Source organism: Orcinus orca, chromosome 4, assembly GCF_937001465.1.
Source record: "Orcinus orca chromosome 4, mOrcOrc1.1, whole genome shotgun sequence".
In the NCBI taxonomy this organism is placed as follows: domain Eukaryota; kingdom Metazoa; phylum Chordata; class Mammalia; order Artiodactyla; family Delphinidae; genus Orcinus; species Orcinus orca.
Window position 1 is genome coordinate 38,026,379 of NC_064562.1, and position 11,092 is coordinate 38,037,470.

The following is an 11,092-nucleotide window of genomic DNA, read 5'->3' on the forward strand; positions in this document are numbered from 1 at the left end:
CAGGTATGTGTATGAGTACATATGTATAACAGAAATGAAAGTTCCACAAAATGATACTTAAAAACACTTATTTGCATGTTGTATTCTCATTACCCCTTCCCGCCATTCTACGTTAATCCATTAAAAATATTCGGGTAAAAATCTACTGCTTTGATTTCACAATCCATTAATGGCTTCACCATTCCTTGTGTTAAAATACTAACACCTCCTTTCACTCCTGGCTGCTCCTTTTCCATTGCTACTAGAACAGAAATGTTAAAGAGCAAGGGAGTCCTCATCTTGTTTCTAGGAGGCAGAAAAGTATCCTCTACAGGTGGGTCAACACTACCAGCCAGCTCTAATTAGGCAGGAGCTAGTATCGGAAGTAGCTTGTCAGGGTGGAAAGGGTACTGCGTTTAGCTTCAAAAGTTGGCCCTGTGCTTCCCTGGTGGCGCAGTGGTTGAGAGTCTGCCTGCTAATGCAGGGGACACGGGTTCGTGCCCCGGCCCGGGAAGATCCCACATGCCGTGGAGCGGCTGGGCCCGTGAGCCATGGCCGCTGAGCCTGAGCGTCCGGAGCCTGTGCTCCACAACGGGAGAGGCCACAACAGTGAGAGGCCCGCGTACCGCAAAAAAAAAAAAAAAAAGTTGGCCCTGTAACTCACAAGCTATCTGACCTTGGGCAGTCCTTTAACCTCTCTAGTTCATTCCCCCTCTCTACAATTGGAATTAGTAATCCCTCGCCTATTCCATAAAGTTGGTACTAGGCTCAAAATTATATAATTGGGCACTTACCCTGTGGCAGAGAATTTACAGACCCGATCTTTGAACCTCACAACAACCCCGTAAGATATAGAATATTACACCTGTTTTATAGGTGAAGAAATTAAGGCTTAGAGAACTTACGTAGGCAAGATCTAAAGTCAGCAAGTGGCAGAACTAGAATTCCAAACCAGTTCTGACTCCAAAACCGTCACACAAGAGGTAAACTATTAATATTTTCATTTGATGTTAAGTGGTGACCACCTGACGTACTAAAATATAGGTTCATTCCGAATCACCACAGTGTAGTGACTTCAGAAACTAGTCCATCAGGCCACGTTTTCAGATCCTATTTTGCCCTTAACACACATGAGGTGTTTCGAGCTTTAGGGTTTAAAGCGGCCCTGACGCACCGGGGCCCGCGGGCACTAACAGCTCTTCCGCTCTTGCAGGGCACCCGTGAGACTCACGCACTGTCAGCACGTCAGAACCGGGCGCGTTTCTGCAAGTGCTGCCCCCAAACCAACACCTCAGGTCGCTTCACACAATCCCCTCACACTCAGAAGCGTCGTTTTTAGGGAAAGGCCTCGCTTACAGCCCTTTCTGTCGCTGTGGGCTTTGTCCCGTCAAGCGTGAGCCAGCCCTCGGCTGTGGGAAGTGGAGCCTCCGCCCCGAGGGGACCCCGCGGGGCGCGTGTCCCGGGCCCGGCGCCCAGGCCTCCTCGCGGTCGGGGCCGGCGCCACAAAGCCCTTTATTGAGGCTGGGGCTTGACGCAGGGCCGCCCGCAGCTCCCGGCGCGAGCAGGAAGGAGGAGCGGGACCGCGGCGTGTGCCCGGCCATGGGCGACTAGATGGGCGCGCGCTCTGCCCTCGATCCCCAGGGGACCGCGACCCTCCCGGACCCCAGAGCGTCGGTAACCGGGCGTCGGCGGACTCTCCCAAGGACCCGTCTCGCGAGGCCCGGGCGGAGTGGACGCGCCCACCGCGTGTGTGGTGCGGCTGGGAGGGGCGGTGGTTTGAGGCGCGGGCGGCGAGGGCCTGCCCTTACCTTCTTTTCTCTCTCCCCTCACCTCTCCTCCCCTTCCCCCTCCTTTCCCCATCCCCTTAATTCCCCCGCTCCCGGCTCCGGGCCCTGCAGGCCGCGGGTTCCTCCAGGGGTCTCCGCGTCCGGCGAGGGGGAGACTCATCCCGAAGTGTGCGCTGGAAGGGAAGTGGGAGTGGTGCTTGAAGTGGGCCACGTTTTAAGTTCAGAGGTTTTTTTTGTTTTAAGTTCAGATTTATTTATTTATTTATTTATTTATTTAATTTTATTTTGCGGTACGCGGGCCTCTCACTGCTGTGGCCTCTGCCGTTGCGGAGCACAGGCTCCGGACGTGCAGGCTCAGCGGCCATGGCTCACAGGCCCAGCCGCTCCGCGGCATGTAGGATCTTCCCAGACGGGGGCACGAACCCGTGTCCCCTGCATCGGCAGGCAGATTCTCAACCACTGCGCCTCCAGGGAAGCCCCTAAGTTCACGCTTTTGAAAAAGGAAAAACCTGGGAAGGTTTGTATCCTTTAAAGGGCTCGGGCGGAGGACGGGAAGTTCCTGTGTCCGCAGAGCTATTTGTCGCTTACCATTGCCACAGTCAGACACCTTTTGGTGATGAGGTATTTGAGCCAGTTTGGTAGACTTAGGCAATGACAGTATACCGGGCCGGAATGCCGATGCTGTTCACCTGGCATCTTCTCCTTACATGGGAAGACATGATAAAGTGAGTTCGTGGAAAATAAAAGAGAACACAGTTCTACATTAGGAATTCAGTTCAGTGAACGTTGATTAGGGACGTTCTTACATTCAGAAAATATTTTTCTGAATCTTTTTTATTATTTGGATATTAAAAATATTCAAGTGAATATTTTATTTTAATATTAATTAGTTGCATTGCAATCATTTCAGACAAAGTGAACAGAATATCTGAGTCATTACATCAGACAATTAGGAAGTTGGACTGTAATAATTCACCATGGCTTATGGCTTGACAAGAAAGAACGCAGTGGAAACCATTTTGAGGTGCAATTGTTATAAAGTGTAAGTATATTTATCCTGGTAAGCGTTGACTTGGGCTGGGGAGTATCCTTGTTAAAATAAAAGTATTGGACACCCTTACGTTCCCCATGAGATACCGGACTATATGAGGCATTCTCAGGTGTCTGGGTACTGATATTTTTAAAAGGAAAATGCTTTTGTAAGGATTTATAAATTTTCTTACTTGGTTTTTACAACAAAACAACACTGTGAAATGAGGAAACTGAGGTTTGAAGAAGTGGTATGATCCAGGTCCCACAGTCATATAGTAAGGAAGTGACAGGGTTAGAAGTCTGAGTCTTCTTTACTCCAAAGCAACATTTTCCAATGCAGACAACCACTTTAAAATCCCTCTTTAGATAGTGTAAATCTACCTAAAAACGCCTTGGTGTCAGATATATCTTAACAGAACACTTAATTAGCTGGTACAGAGAGTCAGTTTTGCATCCTGTACATTTTGTCAGGTGATGTGTGGACATCAAGAAGACCTGGGCTCAAAGCCTGGTCCTGCCACTGGCTCCCCATGCTGCCTTGAACAAATTACTTAACTTCTCTGTACCTTGGCTTCCCCATCTGTGAAATGGACATATCAATACCTACCTATATGGTGTGGAATACAAATGAGGTAATGTATGTAAGGTACTTGCATGTTGCCTGACATAATAGTAAACCCATAATAAACATGTGTTACTACTACATGGTAATTTCACTCTGTTACCTTTTTTTAAATTTTTGGACTTGTTTTTTTAAACCTCTCTGCCACAATGTACGACATATTAGCGTGGTGAGTCAATTGAATTTTACTTTTTGACAGTGTTCTAAGAAGTAAATGGAGACACCCCACGGGGTTGTGAGACCAGAGATATGGGAAAACCAGAGAGAACTCATCATTGCATTCTATTTAGATTTGTTAGTTCAGTATGTATTTAGACATTGAACTATAGACAAATACCACTGTAGTCATTATTGTAAACATAATTTTTATAACGAAGATATTCCTGTATCTGGAGAATGATTTAAAGCACTGATTCTGTGGTTTTGGCTATATAGCATTTTATGTCACGAATAATATCTGCAAAACCAGTGTCTTCTCTATCACTCTCACAAGAAAGTATTTGATATTCTATTTATAAGAGCAGCTAAATTAAGAGGAATAGAATGGTAGTAGCAGTCTTTGGAGTTCACTAGCTCAGGTAGCTCCTCACCTTGGGCTTTTTTTGGTTAAGTATTTTTAGAAGATTATAAAAAAATACACTAAAAAACATTCAAACAGTATAGAAGCATTTGAAAGGAAGATAAAAATGTTACCTCTCAAAAAAAAAAAAATGTTACCTCTCACATCCGCATTGCCATCCCTGCCCTACCCACCCAATCCTGCTCAGGTAAAATGTTTTATGTATTTTTTAGAATTTCTGTCTGTTACATAAGATACACACACACATATGTATATACACACACATGTTTTTACACATGGGATTATATTGCTCCCTCCCCACCTATATGTTGTGTAGCCTAGTGGTTAAGAGCACAGATTCTACAGTCTGACTTTCTGGGTTGAAATTTCAAACCCAAGCCTTGTGACCTTGAGCAAGTTGGTCTCTGTTCTTGTTTCCTAATCTGTAAAATGAGCATAACAATAACATCTGCCTACTTCATAGGGTTACTCTGGTAATTAAATGTGTTTATATATGTATACTGATTAAAACAGTGTCTTACATGTAGTAGGTGCTAGGTAAGCATTAGCTGTTTATTTTTCCTTTCTTTTTTTTTATGGCCGCGCCATGTGGGTTGTGGGATCTTAGTTCCCTGACCAGGGATTGAATCCCGGCCCTTGGCAGTGAGAGAGTGGAGTCCTAACCAATGGACCGCCAGGGAATTCCCGGCATTAGCTGTTTTATTGCTCATCTTTCCAAATCAATATATAAGGATAAATCTCATTCTTTCATTACATGTATGTACTACAGTTTGTTTAACCAGGCTGCTCTTTTTTTTTTTTTTTGGGAGGGGGGAGTATAATTGCTTTACAGTGCTGTGTTAGTTTCATCCACACAGGGAAGTGAATCAGCCATATGCATACACACATCCCCTCCCTCTTCTATCCCCTCTCATCCCACCCAGCTAGGCCATCACAGAGCACCAAGCTGTGCTATACAGCAGGTTCCCACTAGCTATCTATTTTACACACGGTAGTGTATTTATGTCAAACCTAATCTCCCAGTTCATCCCACCCTCCCCTTCCCCCACTGTGTCCACAATTCCGTTCTCTACGTCTGCCTTTCTATACCTGCCCTGCAAATAGGTTCATCTTTACCATTTTTCTAGATTCCACATATATGCATTAATATACGATATTTGTTTTTCTCTTTCTGACTTAATTCACTCTGTATGCAGACTCTAGGTCCGTCCACATCTCTACAAATGACTCAATTTCATTTCTTTTTATGGCTGAGTAATATTCCATTATATATACCTACCACCTCTTCTTTATCCATTCATCTGTCAATGGACATTTAGGTTGTTTCCATGTCCTGGCTATTGTAAATAGTGCTACAATGAACATTGGAGTACATGTGTCTTTTTGAATTATGGTTTTCTCAGGATATATGCCCAGTAGTGGGATTGCTGGGCCATATGTTAGTTCTATTTTTAGTTTTTTAAGGAACCTCCATACTGTTATCACAGTGGCTTTTATCAATTTACATTCCCACCAACAGTGCAAGAGGGTTCCCTTTTCTCCACACCCTCTCCAGCATTTGTTGTTTGTAGATTTTTTGATGTTGCCCATTCTGACCGGTGTGAGGTGATACCTCATTGTAGTTTTGATTTTCGTTTCTCTAATAATTAGTACTGTTGAGCATCTTTTCATGTGACTCTTGGCCAGCTGTATGTCGTCTTTGGAGAAATGTCTATTTAGGTCTTCCACCCATTTTTTGATTGGGTTGTTTTTTTGATATTGAGCTGCATGAGCTGTTTGTATATTTTGGAGATTAATATTTTGTCTGTTGCTTCGTTTGCAAATATTTTCTCCCATTCTGTGGGTTGTCTTTTCATCTTGTTTATGGTTTCCTTTGCTGTGCAAAAGCTTTTAAGTTTAATTAGGTCCCATTCGCTTATTTTTCTTTTTATTTTCATTACTAGGAGGTGGGTCATAAAAGATCTTGCTGTGATTTATGTCAGAGTGTTTTTCCTGTATTTTCCTCTAAGAGTTTTATAGTGTTTGGTGTTACATTGAGGTCTTTAATCCATTTTGAGTTTATTTTTGTGTATGGGGTTAGGTAGTGTTCTAATTTCATTCTTTTACATGTAGTTGTCCAGTTTTCCCAGCACCACTTATTGAAGAGGCTGTCTTGTCTCTGTTGTATATTCTTGAACCAGGCTCTTCTTGATAGATATTAAGGTTATTTTGTGGAGTTTTTTTGGGGACAAACAATGCTTCAATGAGCATTCTTGTAAATACATCTTTGTGTATTTGTTCAAGTGCATTTATAATAATTATAGACTTCAAGTCACTCCTTAAAGTTAGATGATAAAGTAAGAATTAAGCTGGAGGAGGAAAACAGATGGCGTGTGTGTTATACACTCACTTCCCCTACTTGTACCAAAGCAGGTCTTTCATCTTTCCTCATGCATATGAACTCACGTTGACTGTAGATGAGAAACATAGCTGATATTTTAAAGTTCCAAATTAGGATACATAAAACAACCCATTAAAATTTCATTGTGATTATTTTTAAATATTGTAGTTTGGGGTTTCATTCCCTTTTCCAGCTTTCTAAGGATTCTCTTGGTACTAGTGCTTCTATATACACCTAGGTTACATCCCAGCTCTGGTTCTCTGTTAACTTCTGAGTCTTTGTTTTCCTTTTCTACCTCCATGGTAGTTGTAAAGATTAAAGTCAGATCACACACTCAAAGCCTTAGTGTGTGCCAAGCTCTCTGCTCAACGTGTGAGTATTCCCTTTGTTCCTTCCCTGATGTAATCATATTTTTGATCAGCCAAAAAAGACTTGGAGCTTAGTTTTTTTTTTTCTTTTTTTAAAAAATTAATTAATTTTTGGCTGTGTTGGGTCTTCGTTGCTGCGCACAGGCTTTCACTAGTTGCGGCAAGCAGGGGCTACTCTTTGCTGCGGTGCACGGGCTTCTCATTGCAGTGGCTTCTCTTTGTTGTGGAACATGGGCTCTAGGAACATGGGCTTCAGTAGTTGTGGCTTGCGGGCTCTAGAGCGCAGACTCAGTAGTTGTGGCACTCGGGCTTAGTTGCTCCGCAGCATGTGGGTTCTTCCCGGATGAGGGCTTGAACCCATGTCCCCTACATTGGCAGGCGGATTCTTAACCACTGTGCCACCAGGGAAGTCCCAAGCTTACAGTTTTTAACTACATCCTCTTTAAGGACATGTAAAGATTGGATTGACTCCAAAGAGGCTGTTTTTTGAGCAAAAATGTCTGTCATCATAATTTATGGTCATTTTCAGTATATCTCTACATTAGTTAATATAAGCCTCCTTCTCCTGGCTAGGTTTGCAACTCTGAAAAATCCTGAATACTCTCCTGTAAACCAAAATGTCTAGTGGAAAATAGAACTGAGAATTCAAATGTCTTCTCTATATCCTGCAGTAGATGTCTATAAATATTTATTGAATGAATTTTTCCCCTAGACAGGAACCGTGGGAACTTGCATTATTCACAGAGACCTGGTACACAAACCTAGCCAACATCAAGTTGCCTTTCTTGGAAGAAATTGCATTTGGTAGTTCTATACACCTCAAAAAATGTAAAACCATTAAGGATGGTGTGCTCCCTTCAGCAGAATGTAAGTTCTGAAGGAACTACTTTATTATATTTTTTTATTTGAATTTTATTTACTTAATTATTTTTATACAGCAGGTTCTTATTAGTTATCTATTTTATACATATTAGTGTGTATATATCAATCCCAATCTCCCAGTTCATCCCATCACCACCTGCCCCCTCCCTCCGGGCTTTCCCCCCTTGGTGTCCCTATGTTTCTGTAGGAAGTATTTCAATAAATTGCAAACTCTGTGTGTTATTTTAATTGTTAGACAAATGTTTAAATCTGATCATTCACACCCATACTCCCTATCTATGTAGCCCTGTCTTGTTTAGTATTCAAGAATGTGAATTTTTCTGTGTGCTAAATATTCAGTTTGACTAAATTATGCCTGGTGAAAAATGTCAGTTGGATTGCATCATGTATTTTATTTTTTAGCCATCCAACTTGAAAGGGAGTATGAAATGAAGCGCTTGAATAACCTGAAATGTGAGGAAAATGTAGCCGAGGAAATTCAGTTTTCCCTAAGGGAAAGGCCAGTTGGTTTGAGAAGACCTCTCCCACCTAAGTGACAGTCATCTCACAGTTGAATCTGTACTCTGTGCTTTCTGCATCCAAAGAGGATGAAGGACTCTGACCTACCACTGTGTGAAGTTTGGTGCAGTCATCTGAATGCCCCCTGGTGGATGAGCCAGCTCCCGTGGGTTAGTTGACAGCTCTGAACAGATCTTCTGGGTCCCAGTCACGTATTTGTACCTTTGTATCACAAGCAACAGTACTGTAAGTAAATGAAAATGTAGCTGGCATCGAGTCATTTGTGCTATTCATTTTGATTTTTGTAAAGTTGCACTAAGGAAAGAAGAAACTCCTTGTCAGAGGCGTCCCCCCACCAAGAGGCATTATTTTGAAGAATATTTTGAATTTTCATCTTTGAGACTCCAAGGAGGTACCAAGGAAGGAGAGAGGGAAATTATTTATAAAATGATTAACTTTGAAAAATTTTGTTTGAGAAAAATTGTAGGTTTCATTTTAGTAACTCTCTAGTTTCCAGTTTTCAATGAAACATCATTTACTATTCTCATCTGGTACTTTATTTTTTAAAAACATCTTTATTGGAGTATAATTGCTTTACAATGTTGTGTTAGTTTCTGCTGTACAACAAAGTCAATCAGCTATATGTATACATATATCCCTATATCCCCTCCCTCTTGAGCCTCCCTCCCACCCTCCCTATCCCACCCCTCTAGGTGGTCACAAAGCACTGAGCTGATCTCCCTGTGTTATGCAGCAGCTTCCCACTAGCTGTGTATATATGTCAATGCTACTCTCTCATTATGTCCTAGCCTCCCCTCCGCCCTCTGTGTCCTCAAGTCTGTTTTCAACTCATGTGATACTTTAAAGTGGCAAGTAGAACTTACTTCATTTTTGTTCTTCTAAAAAACCGTCTTTTTTCCTTTTGCCTAATTTCATATCGTCTTTCTGGGATACCCTCTGGAGCATGTGGAACACACATACATGTGTGAAAATGATATGAAAATACAAAGACAGCATCTGTGAGGAAAACTCTTATTTGTACAGAGTGGTTGGAGAATGGGGAATTAACTGGAAAGAACTGGATTTGCATGAACAAATTTTCCTAGAATTCGAATCCAGTAAAGCACACTTGGATGTGAAAGTTATATTTAAGCACAATTTAGTGTTAGATGATCCAGTAGGCATTTTATGATCTTCTGGTATTTTAGCCTCATTATGAAAGGCATTATGGCATAGTATTTAAGAGTACATACTTTAGACCTGGCTGCCTTCTTCAGATCCCAGCTTGGCTGCTGCTAGTGGTGTGACCTGGGGTGAGTTACCTTATATCCTGAGCTTCAGTTATCTTACATCATATAAGATAAGGGTAATACTGGTACTACTTCATAGAATTGTCATGATTAAATGAAAACTGCCTGGTACACAGTGAGAATTACTCCAGTGTTAGCTATTAGTGTGATCAACATTTCCTTTGTACTGCTGTAATCTTAGTATCGAAGATGTATGACATTGGGCTGACTCTGTTGACCTTTGTGGAGACCAGAAATCTTGAATTTTCAAAAATTTGGTTTTATGCTTGTCAATGTATATGTACTTGCCAGACCGTATGACCTGATTTTTTAAAATTTAATTTTTATTTTATATTGGAGTATAGTTGATTTACAATGTTGTGTTAGTTTCAGGTGTACAGCAAAGTGATTCAGTTATACATCTACATAGATCCATTTTTTTTCGGATTCTTTTCCCATGTAGGTTATTACAGAGTACTGAATAGAGTTCCCTGTGCTATACAGTAGGTTCTTATTAGTTATATATTTTATATATAGTAGTGTATATATGTCAATCCCAAACTCCCAATTTATCTCTCCCTCCCTTCCCCCTTGGTAACCATAAGTTTGTTTCTACATCTGTGACTCCATTTCTGTTTTGTAAATAGGTTCATTTGTACCATTTTTTTAGATTCCACATATAAGCAACATCATATGATAATTGTCTTTCTCTGTCTGACTTCACTTAGTGTGATAATCTCTAGGTCCATCCATGTTGTTGCAAGTGGCATTATTTCATTCCAGCCTGACATTTTAGTTCAAAATCTGGCCACTGTACCTATGGCATATCCTGATTTTTCTGTTTATAAACGACAATCTATGATAATCAGCTTGTCACTTATGATAATCAGCTTGTCTTTCTCTTAAAAGAAGCATGGAAAATTTGTGTGAAAAAAGCCACTGTGTAACTCAGAAACATATGTATTGGTTTATGTCTGCTCTTAGGAGCCACCAGGGGACCTTAAGCATCTTACTTCTCACCTCAGAGCCTTACACCCCTAGTTAGAAACATTAATTGGGGGTATGAGTTACATGCTTCCATCCTTCTTCAGAGCCATTGTGAAAATGGATAAAATAGGTATCTGTTTGCAAAAAGCTTTCCGGAATTAAACATTTTAATATTCCTTAGGAAAAGGTGGGATTTGAGAAAACTTTAGCTTCCCATCATTCTCTTGGGAGAAAAATCTCTGCTTGCAGCTTTAAGATTCCTCTAATTGTGTTTTTAGGTATATATTTCTGAGCCTGCTTTAAACTGTACATATTTAAGTAAAATTACATCACAAAATATATGTAATATGTGTATGTACATCTCTCTCTTGAAATGACATAAGAAGAGGAACAGTTTCTTACTTATGTTTGTACTCTGGTGCCTTATCTTGATGCCTAACTCATGTAGCCCCTTAATAAACATTTATTGATCGTTGATTGAAAATTTCCATATGGTCAAAGTTTCATAATAGAAAGTACTTCATAGTTGTATTTACTTTTTGCAGTAGGATAATTTTTATGGAGAGGTAGCCATGGTGTCATTGAATACGGGCTCAAACAGTTCAAGACAAAGATAAGAATGAACAAATATACAATTTTACATAAAACATGTTAAAGTTATAAAAATTTGTTTTAAACTGTAACAATT

The 11,092-nt window shown here is 40.9% G+C and overlaps 1 protein-coding gene across 2 annotated transcripts; it reads left to right on the forward strand.

Annotated features, from left to right (window-relative positions):
- The first annotated feature begins 1,540 nt into the window (after positions 1-1,540).
- C4H4orf36 (chromosome 4 C4orf36 homolog) lies at positions 1,541-10,881 on the forward strand. Of its 2 annotated transcripts, none has more exons than XM_049709131.1 (4): positions 1,541-1,653; positions 2,677-2,808; positions 7,461-7,615; positions 8,033-10,881. In XM_049709131.1, the coding sequence occupies exons 2-4, from the start codon at positions 2,744-2,746 to the stop codon at positions 8,164-8,166; spliced, it is 354 nt and encodes a 117-aa protein (XP_049565088.1). In that variant the 5' UTR covers positions 1,541-1,653; positions 2,677-2,743; the 3' UTR covers positions 8,167-10,881. The 2 variants fall into 2 exon arrangements, with proteins under 2 accessions (XP_049565088.1, XP_033269257.1); XM_033413366.2 differs by having other exon boundaries at positions 1,635-1,732.
- Positions 10,882-11,092: the final 211 nt, after the last annotated feature.